Source organism: Rhyacophila brunnea, unplaced genomic scaffold (genome assembly GCF_057557595.1).
Source record: "Rhyacophila brunnea isolate RB1 unplaced genomic scaffold, BYU_Rbru_1.0 scaffold_2, whole genome shotgun sequence".
NCBI classification, from domain to species: domain Eukaryota; kingdom Metazoa; phylum Arthropoda; class Insecta; order Trichoptera; family Rhyacophilidae; genus Rhyacophila; species Rhyacophila brunnea.
The window spans coordinates 36025920-36042813 of NW_028232859.1; the positions used below are offsets into that span (position 1 = coordinate 36025920).

At 34.5% G+C, this 16894-nt stretch overlaps 1 protein-coding gene across 4 annotated transcripts in view; it reads right to left on the reverse strand.

Moving 5' to 3' along the window:
* Positions 1–16894, reverse strand: part of Klp10A (kinesin-like protein 10A) — a 58639-nt gene that overhangs the window by 22909 nt on the left and 18836 nt on the right. For all 4 annotated transcript variants that reach the window (XM_085946308.1, XM_085946307.1, XM_085946306.1 and 1 more), the window contains exon 2: positions 6695–6921. In XM_085946308.1, the coding sequence (XP_085802434.1) occupies positions 6695–6921 (227 nt within the window). The remainder of the gene's footprint in view (positions 1–6694; positions 6922–16894) is intronic.

The following is a 16894-nucleotide window of genomic DNA, read 5'->3' on the forward strand; positions in this document are numbered from 1 at the left end:
TTATGCGTTAACCTATAACGTCGCCCAACTGTATCTACAAAATAATAACATTCATAATCCAGTGTAAGATGTAATGTAATGTATTTACAGTGATATAGCACTCTCCACCCCGTGTTGCCAACCGTACTATAATTATAGTACAATACTATAATTTTTGATTCTGCAAAAAATGTAAAATACTATAATTTTACGCCAAATATGCCAAAATACTATAATTTTAAAGGATTCGAGCCGAAAAATGTTCCTGTACTATATGTTTTACAGAAATACTATAATTTTTACAGCTTTGTACTATAATCAGCATAGAAAATATGGCAACACTGTCTCCACCCTAACATAAAACAAGCCTGCATTATAAATAAATCATAGAATGCAACATTGATCAGAAAGAGTTTAAATCAAGGAATTCTTATATAAAAGTTTTCCCGAAATTGTAGTAAATTCTTGGCATTGTTGAATAGGTAGATTACGTCAAAATTCATTAAACTAGATGTTCCTCATAAATTATCAAGTATTTTGAATTTAGTTTTCGGTAAAATTTCATGGAACTAATAAAATTACTAATCAATCTACGCTTTATTTATAGATACACATTAGAAAATTGCAAATAAAAACTTTTAATTCTTTGATATCAACTCTTAAATGATATTATTATCATTGACTAACACACAATTAGATAAAAGCACCGAAGACCTATTAATTATTGGCGAAAGAGTCAACAACAGGTACAACGATACAATGATTATGAATACAATATTACGCGATTGTAACAACAGAGTATAAAAATATAAGTGAAATGTTATGCACTATTTGCACAAACTGTTTACTTACTTAAGATCAATAGTTCTATCTTCTTAAACAATTATTTTATCATTAAATCATATTTCCATTCAATACTTATATAATATTTGAAAAGTATTTGTTCATCTGATTTATTTGGTAATGGCAAGATGAGAGATAAATTGAGAGTATTTAAAAAAAATATGTTTCAAATTAATTCATTCTCCGAAGATTCTACTTGAGGTATAAAAAAATATTGCTTTCCAAAAAGGGTATAATAAACTCATTACCATTATTTTACGTTAAACTTTTTCGCCAATAACGACTAACAATAAAGTTATAGTACAGCTTCCGATGGCTTTTCGATGAACACGACCATTAACATTTAATATTCAATGAAATAAATTCAGAGACATGCCATCTTTTCCGTATTATTTTATCGTACATATTACGTACCTAGGAAAAAAATATTTACACAGTATTTTGGTGCGATTTTTTATTTAAGATTCAGACTAAAGCTATCGACAGCCGGTCTATAAACATGGAGTAATGAATACAAAAAATAATAATAAAAAGTAAAACAATAATAAATTATTGAGGTGTATAAAACGCATTCAAGTGATTTTTTTTGTGTTGGGGGTAGTTTTTGTATTAATCTGACCGTGCGCCCACGTCGGTTAGTTCGCGCGGGCATCGTCCCCCCGGCCGTGGAGTCCTCGGCGCCGTCTTGCAGGAACCCGCCCTCGTCCTCAGAAGAGTCAGAGCCCTCCTAAATGTATACATGTCACTAAAGCAGGTGCCATATCAAAGGTGAAAACATTCATAAATTAATTATAAAACATAACAACTATAAAAATGCATTCCACGGTGTTGTCTGTTTTTTTCATACAATTAAAGGCAGATGAGAAGGTAAGAAGACGGTATCATGAATGATGCGCTGAAGTCATGAATGTATGGACAATGACAATGCGTACCTGGAAATGCTATATATAAGCATGGTAGACAAATTAATATTAATGTAAGTGTTTTACATATTCAAAACATAATCATGATTGTATTAAATACATACAACTGTTTTTTCATGAGTTTCTACTATAGATAGACCATACTACCCAGTATACAACAAAACATGTTTTACATTCACGTGTATAATGCTGTTTAAATGAATTTAAAGTCAATGATACCACTGAGTTAGGTATTCTATAGGAATACTTTATATTACAAAATTCTTAAAATTTACATAATTTTATATTTTTAGATTCCATCTGATGTTACTCCACGAAAAACAGAAAATTTTTAGGTTGACGTATCACAGTCATAATGTATACTAGTACATATCTATATTCTACAACTACATAATCGTATTGTTAGTTTAAATACCATTTTTTTTAATTAGTGTAAATTGAAGTCCACGATATATGTATTAAATAGCATCAATTTAAACATCTATTGGCAATATATAGGTAACAGTTAACACAAAACCAGTCGCAAAGATTACAAAATAAAAAACAAAATGAGGAGGAGAAACGTTATGATGATATTTTTGTTTCATTACAATATGTGTTATACCTATTATTATAGTTTTATAAAATAACACAATTTGCACAATTGACTTCTTGATAAATAATTAACGTAATTTACCTTTATTTTAACTGAATATTTTGCACGTAAGTAAGTTGATTAGGTATACTTGGGGATTCGGGAGATTACATACCTACATACGAGGGGAGTTCCTTAAGTTCGCGGAATGGTGATGAAAGTAGCAAGTATTGGGGTTAAAATTATTTTTTTATTGTTAGGTAATCCTTTTTAGGTATACTTGTGCAATTTCAAGTTGATTGTTCTATTAAATCGCTTCCAATATTCAAAAGACAAAATGAAAGTCGATGATAAGTTAAAAAATGTAAAATATTGAGCTCCGTGCAGTACTTAAATTCCCCACAAAACAGGGGAAAAGTGTGGAAACCATCCAAAATAAAATGAAATTGGTTTATGGAACTCTTTGTTGTGGTAAAAACATGATTTACAAATGGTCACATTTATTTAAACAAGGTGGTGAGTCATTAGAAGATGATGACCGTTGTGAAAGGCCAAATGACGTCACTACACATGAAATGTATTGAATCGAAGATGCCCTTTTGGAAAATGGTCAGTTAAAACTAATCGAAGTCGCAGAAATGTTCAATCCATCCAAAACAACAATTTCCAGAATTATACACGAAAATCTTAGGATGTCAAAGGTAAGCGCAAGATGAGTGCCACGAATGCTTATGCCACATCAAAAAAGTTTTCATGTCGAATGTTCTAAGCAGTTTTTAAAGCTGTCTGGCGCCAATCAAGAGTAACTTATCAACAAAATTGTTACGGGGGATGAAACGTGGGTTCATCATTATGACCCTGAGTCAAAACAGCAGACCATGCATTGGCATAAAAAGGGTGGTTCAGCCCCCAAAAAGTTTAAGGACATACTATCGACTGGGAAGGTAACGGCAACATTGTTTTGGGATTTACAAGGAATCCTGTTAATATGTTATAAACCAAAAGGCACTAACATCACAGGACAGTACTACGCTAATATTCTAAGTCGCTTAAAATAATCTTTTAAGGTAAAAAGGAGGGGCAAATTAACAAATTAAAAGGCGAGTTCTGCACGCACCTGTTCACAAGGCTCAAATTGCAATGGCTGCTTTGAGTAAATGCGGCCTCCGAGAAATGCCTCACCCACCTTACAGTTATGATCTGGCACCTAGTGATTATTACCCGTTTCCAAATCTCAAGAAAGACTTACGTGGAAAACATTTTGACATTGATGATTTGATTTTGATGATGAGTCCCTTACAGGCAGCCGTAAACGGGCATTTTGAAGGCGAATCGGAAAATTATTTTTACGAAGGTTTAGAAAAATTAATCGATATATCTAAGAAGTGCATTCAAGTCCGAGGAGATTATATTGAAAAATATAAAACATAAATAATAATATATTCTTTTCTTTCTATCCCATTCCGCGAACTCATGGAACTGCCCTCGTACTTACTAATGCCTAACGCTAGTTCAGCAATTAGGATTTTGATACTGGGTAATAGTATAGTTAAGTATATGATGATTTATAGATTTTGTAACCCAAACTTAGACCCTACAAACTTAGGCGCTCCGCACCACACTCGGTCTTAATCGAGTGTATTACGGGCCCCTACGTTTGGGTGAAGCGTCAGCGTTTTTTTACGACTGGAAATGTGGCAAGAGCAGATACACAAGACTGAAGTCGCCACGTACTCAAGTGTGCTTTGACTGAGCTCACATAGACTTTCTAATGAAAAGTGCCCATGAAAGAGGGGACCACGGTGAGTTAACAAAAATGAAAGATTCTAATTATTAAACAAAAGTACAAAAAAGCTAAAACAGTGCGACATACAAAATTATGTGAAGAGATCTTCACGTCCGTAATTAGCGCCGCATTTTATTGAAACACAACAAACCTGTCCTTTGTGGCGACCAGGTCGGACGGCCTGTTTTTGTAACCAAATAATGTATCATCGATACAATACACCTCTAAATAATCATGTTTCAATAATCAATAATATTTTGCTTAATGTGTAGGCCGTCCAGTTTATAGTATTTAAGAGTTAATTGGTGGGCTACTGGGAGTGAATTATAAAAATATCATTCTGGAATTGTTCAAAATTCTCAAGTGAATTTTTCAAATTTTATGTAGGCGGAGGTGGTTATAACATCAACAGGTCTATACTGAATTTTTATTTTCAAAAATATTGGTTTTGATATACAAAATTTGTAATAATTATTATTGTATTCGCTGTTTTCTCTAATGTGGTGACGTAAAAACTAAATAAGTTCACATGCATAGGCAGAGCATTTTCATAGAAATGATTTCTGATGGAAAGGCATTCAGAATGGCGTGGCGGCTTCCACTAGGGCTCGGGCGTTCGGCGGGATGTTCGCTGATCGATATCGGTCGTGGCATGGCACCAGGTGGCGCCGGCCGCCGCATAAAAACTTCTCCACCACAACAAACCGCTCCCTACACATCGCGTCGTCTTATCTGTCATAATTGTTATCAACAAAACACAAAACGAATGACGCATATGGTTTTAATAAATTATTAAACTTTGCATGAAATTTTTCTTTCGATTTATTTTGTGTTTAAGATTCTAAAATATGCGAATTTCAAACTTACAGATGAATAATGATTATTTAATAAAATTATTAAAAAAAAAAGTGCAGAAAAAATCTACAGGTTTCATGTGTCGCGCACTCGCACAACCGCTGCCTGATGCGAATGCAAATATTTTAATAAATTCATCGATTCGTGATATTTACACAATCAAATGCCAAAAATTAGCACGCCATGTTATCGAAAGCACTAGCCTATTATGTAGGTATATTATACATTTTATGTGATCAATGAAAGTTTTATGACTCACGAGATATTTAAAAATAAAAACAAATCATGTTTTCCACAAGCTGCAAAAGTGCTAGTCGAAGTCGACATCAACTTAAAGTTCGCCTAGTGGGCGTTTATCAATCAGAATTATAAAAAAGGAATCAACAACTTTGACTGCTTTGAGAATAAGATAATTATTATCTCTATATGCATATTTAAATTACTACTAGATTATCTTTTTTATAGTTACCGTGAGTAAACTATGACATACAACAAAACCGCAATAAATAATATTAATGTTAGATTTATTATGTATTGTCAGGTGCACCTTATAAGATTTATTACAATTAGCAACATAGCATATACTAGGTGCATGTTTTACAGTGGATGCATTTCAATATTTATAAGCATCAGCTGGATATTTAACACAGATGTACACGTTAATTAAGTCTTTAAGAGTGAAATACATCGATGTGATAGGAATGTTCGTTTCAGATAGGTAGATATTCAATCGACAAAACGTAATCATATACCTTGAATTTATATTCGAAAGGAAACATCTGCAATTATCATTTTCAACTCGCGCAGAGCAAACAGTATCGTGATACGGCGAAATAAACCGGCGAAAAACGTAAACCGGCAAGCGTCATCCGGCATGCGCATCTATTGGCGAAATCCAAGTGTGAACTGGTTACCGGCGAAACTTCCATTTCGAGACGACGACGCACGCCTCGAATCCGGTAGATGCGAGCAATTAATCAAGCTGACGAACTGACAATACGCGCCGAACGCCTCTGGTACGAAATAACCCATCGACAAACACAATAACAACACACCGCCGCCGTTTCGATGGAAATTATCTGGGCCGGTGGAAAATGCTCTTTGTTTGCGAGAGGTCATGGGTATTACGGTATGAAAGGAAACCGTTTTCCACGGCGCACTGCTAAACAAAAATATACTATGAGCGTTCCAAGCACCCCTCACATACAATAAAGTAAATAACCAAACAATCTGAATCACATTTACCGATTTTACTAGAATCTATTTAACACAAAAAAAAACCACACGAATGATTACTTTGATATTATGTATCGTTTTCTTGATTAAAATGGAAACAATTTATTGACAAATTCCAGGAAGCGAACATTCTACAGAATGAGATTTTTGAACCCAACTCTTCGACGCATGTTTCAATTAAAAACACCTTCATCAAACAGCCAAGAATATTATATTATATTAAAGTCAATTATTTATGTCAGGCACATAGGTATTACAACGAAACCGCTGACAATTTATTGTGGAATTAAACAACATACCTACATACTCCGCGGATACTAGGCAGGCCATGCGGATCAAGTCTCGGACGGTTTTCCAAGATGTGGGATAAGATGCATTTCAATCAATTGCTCTACTTGAAGCAACACGGCACCCCAGCACCATGGCTGCATGGCCTACGTGGAAAGTTGCGGGAAATCTTAACTATATTATATAGTAAAATAACGAGAACAATCTTACCCTCGTGAGCTGGTTCGGCATGACGGGGGGCGGAGCCGCCGAGGGCGGCGAGAGGAGGGGTGTCACTCCAGAGGGCGTTATCGGGTGCTTCAGCAGCTCCGGATTCAGCTGCAGGATGAGATCCAACTCCACCTCCTTCCCCTTCGTCTCCCCTCGTTCGAACCATTCCACTGTCACGCTGCGTGCTTCTAAGTTAACTCCAGATATGAGAGCCGAGTGGATTCGCCCTGAAAAATAAAATAAATGAATATTATTATCTACCAGTGTGCTTCGCCAACAAATGAATTTTTAAGGGAACGGGCAATATAATATTAATTAGTAGTTGTATATGTATGAGGGCCTTTAAGTCCTGGACATAATTAGAAACTGTATGTGATATTTTGAGATATAATATAAAGAGACTAAAACTAATTAAGTAATAAATAAATACGGATAGATAGATATTTATATAAATGAGTACCCGGCATACGTTGCAATGCCACTCAAAGAAAGAAAATGTTTGTGTTTATTGAAGTGCTTTTGGATAGACAATATTTTTTGTTTTTCCGTCTGGTGCGTACACGAATTCCAACGCGTGAGCAGGCCACATACAACTGTCCATGTGAGAAGCATGGATTTTCCAAATTTGGTATAGGAACGCATACGAATAGAAGACGAAGATGGTTGTACTAATTCAGAAACCTTCGCGGGTGTGCACAACAACTGACAAAAGTTTCATCGCAATCGGATGAATGGTATAGGAACGCATACGGGGCAGACAAACAAACATTCATTTTTTTATATATATAGATAGGATAAAATTTAAATACAAAATAACAAGCTGTCGGCCGCAATGTTTCGTTAAAAATAGATAGATCGTAAGTGACTTCTTAGTCACTTACTCAGGGTTAGTTTTTCCCCAGTTCCGTCAAAATTAAGACAGTTCACAGACGTCGATTATAATTATTGTCAGTGATGATAGTTGCAGATAGGTATTTGATGGTAGAATCTCACGGAAGATCTTTGGCCACACCTGCGAGGATGACATCGAGCGATGTCGCTAAAATCACGAGCTCTATAAGATCTTTGGAAAGCCTGACGTCACCATATCTATCAAACCCCAACGGCTTCGATGGACGGGCCACGTGACTAGCAAAGACGAAGCGCATCAAGTTTAATGGATCATAAGGGAAACTGAGAGCGGGAAGACCACGATTCCGCTAGCTTTATGAGTTTATGACCTACAGAAAAGCTTGCGTGTGCTATTAGTAATCAATTGAAGAAAGAAAGCAGAACACCGATCAAAGTGCAGCGTCAGAATAGATAAAGTGAAAATCAATAATCCGATAGTATACTTTAAGGCTTAAGCTAAAGACGTTTTTAAAATGTTATTAACCGAACGGGGATTAACCCAGCCTATTAAAAAGAGGGTATCATTACATTACAAAACCTTTTCTGGTTCGATTTGAAGGACGCATCGATCGAGCCATTGAAATAACGAACAAGGTATAGTATATAATATACCTTGTTAGTAAATAAGGACGATACATATTTATAAGAGATGTAGGTAATGAAAGCAACGAATTATGGTAAAATATCTCGTAAACCCATTGACCCCGGAAGACAGTAGGTACATACATATCGTATTTTTTACAATGTATGACAACACGTGTCTATCAAAAGGGAAAAAAGCACACCGCGCGATCAATACCGGAAGTTCATGCACCCGCGTAACTGTGTCATTTAATTGAATGAAAATGAGACCGACCACCAAATTGATTTTTCTGAAAAAGAAAATCGGAAAGTAAGTAGATACATAATAAGATACTGAACACGATTAAAAAATTAACCCCATTCTCTAATTGACGACTGGAAACATGTTTAAAAATAATTGAGTAACTGAGGATTGAAGGAATAGAAGTGCTACGCAGACCAAGTTAAATAAATCGACTTCAATATTAAATCTGTGCGCGAGAAGTAAACAACGGTATTCACCAAATTTGGTGAAAGTGAGTTATTACCATGTTAAGATTTCATTTTTCCTCCTATATAAGACAATAAACAGCAGTAACTCGTGATGTAGGTATTTAATAAAAAGGGGAAAAAAAGTTTTTGGAGGTAAACTTAAAAAACCCGTTTACGATATTTATAAAACTTAAAGCCAAAAAAAAATATAAAGGACACAAAAAAGAATGTAGGTAACCATAAATCGTATCGCTAAAAAATATCTGATGCACGAAAAATTAGTAATTCGTCTCAATATGGAATTACCGTAGTTTACCTCTCCCCTACAGAAATATGTAATTATAAATTATATATTATAATAGTTTTAACATTCCTTTATGATTCTAAGTAAAATATGTATTTCTGTATGTTTATTAGTATTTCAATGTTTGAACTTTAAAGGGTATTGGCAGACCAAAACATTCAAATGAGATAATTGCTATCGAAGTAATAACATTGTACCTATACAGTATACACAGATCGGAGTGTGATCTAATGTTAAGAAAAAAATGATGCGGTATAGGTATGTACCTTTTCATACAAATCAGTTACATAACTGCATCTTTTTTATATGTGGTGAGAACTACTCATAACTCATGTCATTTATAATCATTTACTCCTCACTCCTCAGCACCTAAATTTTCTTATTAGTTTACTTATATGTTGTGTTTATTGCGCTGTTGTAATACTGTTAAGACAATAATAAACAATGTAAAAACGTAAGTACCTAAGTACGTATTTTCATTTTAGATTAGAGATCTGGCCGATATTCAGTAATCGTAAACAACTGATACGAAATCGTAGAATCAATATTTCGGACAAATGCGCCATGCCTTACATTTGAAAATCAAACTGCGGATAGCTAAGTTATATTACAGCTAGCTATTTACTTATTTAGAATGATTAAAAAACGTAACTCTCAATTTATTTAGTAACCTTTCGATTTCTGTAGATTGATTGGAATTATCAATGCAAGTTTTATTAAAAGATTCTGTTTTACTCGTCTGGTGAAGATGCTGCCTCTCTTCAAGTCATTAACCTAACAATAGCTACCGATCACTATCAAAATTGACATGACGGTCGAGTACGTTGTAACGAAAATCATAACGGTGGATTGACTTCTGGTCAAATTATGAAACGGAACTCTGAACAAGCCGCTTGCTCTGCGAATTGACAGAGGAGATTTATGCCGCGAACACCGTGAAAAATTGTGTGCAAAGAAAGAAAAGGCGAGGTGATCGGGCTCACGGCAATGGGAGGGGAGTTATAGGCCACTAGGTGATCTCAGCGTGAGTCACACCAGACTAGTCACTAGATGTGTGTCTCACTCGATCGAGAGAAACCGCTTCGCAGACGGTGACGCTCCGTCTTTTATCTCTCTGTATGGACAGGCTGTGCCGCAAGGTCGCATTGGCGGGCGGTCGTTACGAAACGCGCGGCATGCGCTATTACTGTATGCACTCCTTCCTACAATGCATCCGAAACTGGATGATACCGATGACCAAGATAATGCACTGTCAGATGAAAAGCTAGACCAACGAACGTTAAATGAAAACACACGGCATTATTTCTTTATTTACTCCATTTATCTGGTGGACCATTCCACAATCTTGGATGAATACTATGTATTACTAACCTACATCACTAGCGGATCAATGGTCAAGGGCGGGGGAAAATGAATTTCAAAATATATTTTACAAAAAATAGATACCTAAGTAATACAATAAAATAGCCAATTTTTAATTATATGTCAGGTAGTTTATAAATCTCAATAGATAAGACATAATAATTATTTCCCCCGGTTAAAAAAGGATGATACGAATCACTAAAATTCCTTAGGTATTGTTTTATCAATCTAAAATAATATTTTAATTTGGATCAAAATAGCGAAGATGTAAAAGAAAGCCGCTGTAAACGAAAACATCTCTTTGGACATTCATATAAGATAAGTATCATAAACATTATTGATTATATCGCCAACGTTCTCGAAATACTGCTACACCTTCAAATGTGTTTTATTTTTATATGACGTAAGAAACTATTTGCATTCTTTCATGTAAAAACCAACCACGTACATCCACTTAACATTATTATTACATAAGTGCTACGGCGTAGACGTCTACGCCATTTGATTTGCATAACCATAGAGACTACATATTATACTAAACATGTTCTTGTATCATTAGTAGAAAAAACGTATATTCTACATGAAATTAGTGAATATTGGAGGTCCTAATTCAAAAAATATTTTTTATATGATAGTTGCTTAATAAATTATATCGAAAATTGGTTAGATATCATAGGATTTTAAAAGTAACCTAGCAGGTAGATATTGTATGGATTTAATACATAATATAATTCATACTATTAAATACGGTGTGTATTGGTAAATGCTGCTTACAATAAATAAAATTACATCAAGTCGTTGCAGGCAGGAGTATGGCGGCGCGGGCGTGGGCGGTACCGGCCCCCTTCACAGGTGAACCGATCCACTCACGAGAAACTTTGTTCGAGTACCCGTTCAAAGATTTTTGCCTCAACCATAACCAGCCCACAGCTGTCAGGCCCAATTTCAGTTAGAATTTAGATCTTAATTCCATTGATGTAAAATACTTAATTCACTTCATTTTTGCGTGTCAAGTGCAAAATATAAAATAAATAGCATGAGAACGTTGGACAATGATTGACTTTACAGTTTACTTACACAATGCATCGGCTAATTTTCTCACGAGAAAATACGGTCATTTATTGCGGGACAACTCATTTTTTTATAAATTAATCTATAACGAAATCGCAAAGAATGCCGCGAATTTTGAAAAGTAAAATCTAGGTTAACATTTTAAAACAATATTTTTAGTAATCTCAACTGATATTGAACAGCCTCGTAAATGCAATCACGGCGGGTTAAATCATTCTGACAAAGAAAAGCTGCTAGGATTTAGCAGTGTTGGGTGGATAGATGCTTTGTAGTTGGCTGGAGACGGAGAACTTGGAATCAACAATATAAGCATCCTTATATTATGTATTGTCAATTATTATGAATATATTTTCTGGAATTATTTCAAACTGTTCATACAAATAAAATGAAAGTAGAAGAAAAAGAATTGAAAATTCAAGCCATATTATCTAGAGATTCGTGAGAATTTTTACGACCAATAATAATGAACATACCTCAGATAACTCATATATTCGTTGAATAAAACAAATGGTTTATTAGGACAATAATATGACGCTATGTTGTAGATGTAGATTGTATACCTGGTTAACCTACTGACTATGAGTATATTAGGATTCTATAGAATTGATGAACTCCCTCCCGGTGTTGCTTACATCAGTTTACCTACAGCCAGACGGGGTAAGGCAAGTTAGAAAACAATGTATTTTGCATGCAGAAATAATTTTCTCTCCTTAACGGCCCACGTGCTCGTCGTAGGTCAAAATTGAGTTTTTATTGTATTTTCAAACCATGATCCTGGACACTCCTTAAACGTTGTAGATAATCTATTTATATAATTTTGAAGCCTTATTATCCTTTATAGTTATTTTAAGCATTTGATGACTGCATAAAGTATTTTTGTTACATACAATAGTATTCTTTTAAACCTCTCGCTCTAATGTTTTAGAATATAGTCATATTTCGGTACATAACTGTGCAGTGGTGTTAAAATTTTTTACGTTTATTAATTTTTAAACGCATTTATGAAACCATTAGTATAATTTATTACGAGATAATTTTTGTAAAATATTCACGATAAAAAATTGTATTGATAATCTCTGTGATCCCAAATTTGACAAGAATTAGGCATTTTATTATTCAAAAAATCGGCAAGATTAACACATTTGAAGATAATTCTAAAGATACTTATTATAAGCTATATCTTTGACCATTCAAGTGTGATAAACGTCTTATGAATAATGATTGCTTTATAATAATTATTGACCTAAGAATAAGGTAGGGTTTTTTTGAAATACGCCATTTCTTTTGTCATTCCCCAGTGGTTAAGCTACAACATATGGCCGTAGCCATAAATTAACAAACTATAATTGAAGTAGGGAGTAAAATGATATTGACGCGCGTGTTTGAACATGTACCGTTTAAAAAAAAATTAAAAAAAATCGGTTAGGTACATGTTCAAACACGCGCGTTAACATAATTTTACTCCCTATTTTAATTATAGTTTGTCAATTTATGGCTACGGCCGTATGTTGTGGCTTAACTACTAGGGAATGACAAAATAAATGGCGTATTTCAAAAAAACACTACCTTATTCTTAGGTCAATAATTATTATAAAGCAATCATTATTCATAAGATGTTTATCACACTTGAATGGTTAAAGACATAGCTTATAATAAGTATCTTTAGAATTATCTTCAAATGTGTTAATCTTGCCGATTTTTTGAATAATAAAATGCCTAATTCTTGTCAAATTTGGGATCACAGAAGTTATCAATATAATTTTGTATCGTGAATATTTTACAAAAATTATCTCGTAATAAATTATACTAATGGTTTCATAAATGCGTTTAAAAATTAATAAACGTAAAAATTTTTAACACCACTGCACAGTTATGTACCGAAATATGACTATATTCTAAAACATTAGAGCGAGAGGTTTAAAAGAATACTATTTTATGTAACAAAAATACTTTATGCAGTCATCAAATGTTTAAAATAACTATAAAGGATAATAAGGCTTCAAAATTATATTAATAGATTATCTACAACGTTTAAGGAGTGTCCAGGATCATGGTTTGAAAATACAATAAAAACTCAATTTTGACCTTCGACGAGCATGTCCCCCCTTAACCCAGCATAAATGAATGGTCGTTAACCATTCGCCAAACCCATCGAATCCATAATCTGGATCATACACATAATAAAAAAAACATCGAATAAATTTTCCAGACGCTGTATTCAAATGCATTACATATGGCTACAGAATCAGGAACGCTTCCGCTGTGTCCGCGGATGTAAGACAATATAAATATATATATATAAAGAAATAGATTTAAGAATTTTTGTTGACAAAAAAATCTTCCAAAGAACAAGTCGATACGTAACTCTTCGTGATATAAATATATCCATTGTTTTTGAAGAGATTCAATGTTTACAATAAATAAATCCTTTTTTAATTCCAAAAATATATTTAGTATAGCCTCAAAAGCCTGCCAAGAACAAAACCAGCCAAAAATCACCGGTTTATGCAATTTTCCACAAAACTCTCGGCGGCGTTCATGCTTTCTCCAGGTCGACTAAACATCGCCACGTAAGTAAGTAAATAAGTGTGTACCAACAAGTACACATAAAACATTCGTTTTTAGAAAATAAACTGTAGTGTTATCATGAAAATTTAAAACCTATTCGTGAACCGTGGTATCAAAAACGGTAGATTTAACACCATAAGTCAGTCAGGTGCGTTGTAAGCAAACTAGAACTATCGAAAATGAAAAATACTTGATCTGGAAAGGAAAACGTTAACTTGGTAAACACTGCTCCCACTGTAAAATTGTGTTGTAGGTAAAATTTGCTTAGACACAAAATCCTATCATGATGTAATAAATAGTAGTGCATGCATATTATATTCATAGAATGTGAATAGATGCTTACTAATTTAATATGGGCGGATGTTAGTATTTAAGCGCAATAATGTACTCAATAACGATTTTATTAATAGGTCTCGAGCTTGAGTCACTAAAGAACAAAAAACACTACGTATGTTGACACAATAATTCAGCGGCTATATTATGTAAATATTTCTATCACTGATGTTTCCTGTAAATGCCGAGAATACTAAACCACAAACTACAGTATAGAATCTCTATCCTGTAGTTTGTACTATAGAGAAATATCAACCTAACTATATAATATTGATATAATCAGTAGGTACGATAATCGTAAGGAAATAATGACTTGCAATAAATATGTAATACATGAAACTAGTAATAATGGGATGGATGTACAGGGTGGCGCATATGTCTTCAACTCATCAGCATCATTGATCACCTTATAGATACGAAATTTCCTTTTTACACATCATCTTAATTCAAGTGTGGACAATGATTGTGTAGCAGAGTAGTGCGAAATTCATCATGGTCACCAACACCACAAGAATGTGGGGAAACTGTCAAAATTGTCATATAAACAAATTCACTTGTATTGCTAATGCAGCGAGAAAAAATCATGAGTGGCGAAGCCCACTTGTTTGTTAGTGGAAATTCCAACAACCAAAAAATCCGATTAATGAGGACTGAAAATCTGAGAAGAAATCATGAGATACAGTTACATCCTAATAAAGTCAATGTATGGTAAGACATGGAAAAACGAAATTGATGGGAACTGGCTTACTTCACCAGGCGTGGTACAACATGCATGTCGAGTGTGGATAATTAATGTTATAAACTAAAGCGAGTGTTAAAGAATATTATGTTATTTTCAATAGTTACGTCTGTCTAAAATGCATCAAAGTTTGTCACGGAAACATATCGCGCGTTTAATGTTTGGGGACGGTCGTCTACCATACCCAGCAGGGTAAGCCAGTTCCCATTCATTTTGTGTTCCCTGGGTGTGACATTTGCACAAAAACTGTCAGTGCTCCACATTTGCTTGATCACGGAAACAGCTCCGTGACAATGTGACAGCGTGACATACGAATGATTTAAAACTTGTTGGTGCCTCAAATGGAAGAACTTGGAATGGACAATATGTGGTTGCAACTGGACGGTGCCACATCGCACCGCACGAAACAATTTTTTTTTAAATTTATTTCCAAATTTAATTATTTATCAAATGAAATGGTGACATTTTGTGCCACTCAACGAGATTTAATCGCACTTATTGTTATTCACCACACATAAAATACATTTTATAAGGTATCGTCTGATTCTTGGAGCTGAATTTCTTGAGAAGACTGTTTTCCATCCACGACGGAATACACAAAAAAACATGGATATTTGTATCAGAACATTAAAACAAATGTTCACGTAAAAATATTTGTAAACACTTAATATACAATCTCGGAACAGTTGTTATCCAATGGTCCTTATTCACGCACAGATGTACCTTGGTCTGGACTTGACATCACACCGCCGACAAAATATTTTCTTCATGTTATTCATACGAGAAAATGCCACGCATAAGTAGTATATTTTGTCTGTTCATTGTCTTAGTTTATATTACTTTTTCCGAGGGTTGCCGATTTTATAATGTTGTCAACTAGTGTGTGTACAACACGAGTGTTATAATTATTAGTAATATTTAATATCTACATAATTAACGGATATTTAATTTTCTGCCACGATTACTGAACATTCGTAAAAAATGGTACTATTTTACAACTGAATATTGACCATCCAAGAAGGCCTCTGACTTCCTCATATTTTCATGTCGTTTCTCACAATGTACCAGAAGTAATTTAGTTTTCTGCATTTAGCTTACAACACCTCCGGCTGCTTTCTCATGCGATTCATAACTTCCTGGTTGGCGACCTATCTTTACATTCTGCGATATGTCCACATTTCATAATATGCATTCTCCTGTTTACCGAGATACCGTTAGTGCTCGTCCGTAGTCATTTGGCGGGTGCGGCGCGGCGGCGTCTTGCGAAACTCAAACGTATAACCGTGTGTATTATGCCCCAAAAAACACACTGTCTACGAACATTTTACACACGGTTATACGTTTGAGTTTCGCAAGACGCCGCCGCGCCGCCCCCGCGCGACCACTACGTTCTTGCACTTAACGTTAAGATTGGCCGTATTTATGGCTACCAAATACTGTAATTATCCTAGATTCCAGAGTTTAATCGAGAGCGTTGGAACAAACCCTATTTTGAGTTGCTCTGTTCCAGCTACACTCCGGGACAGAATACTTGCTCCAGCTCCGCTCCGGTGTATAGGTGTTATATGTATACAAATGATATTTTTTTTAAATAAGTAGTTTTGAAATAAGGTTTATTATTCGTACTCATTATTAATTCTATTAAACAAAACCGACAGCAAATCGTCTTGCATTATCTGCCTCTTCTGTCAAAAAAGTGAGGTTATTTATCACTCGGCAGTGTTGCCATATTTCAAATAATTCCAGTGTTGCAAAGTGTCAAATATAATATTTTCATTGGATTATACTGATTATAGGACGAAAATGTAATAACATAAAAAACATCCAGAGCAGTACAAATTTTCTGTGCTCCGGAGCTCCGCACCTGCTCCGGGTAAAT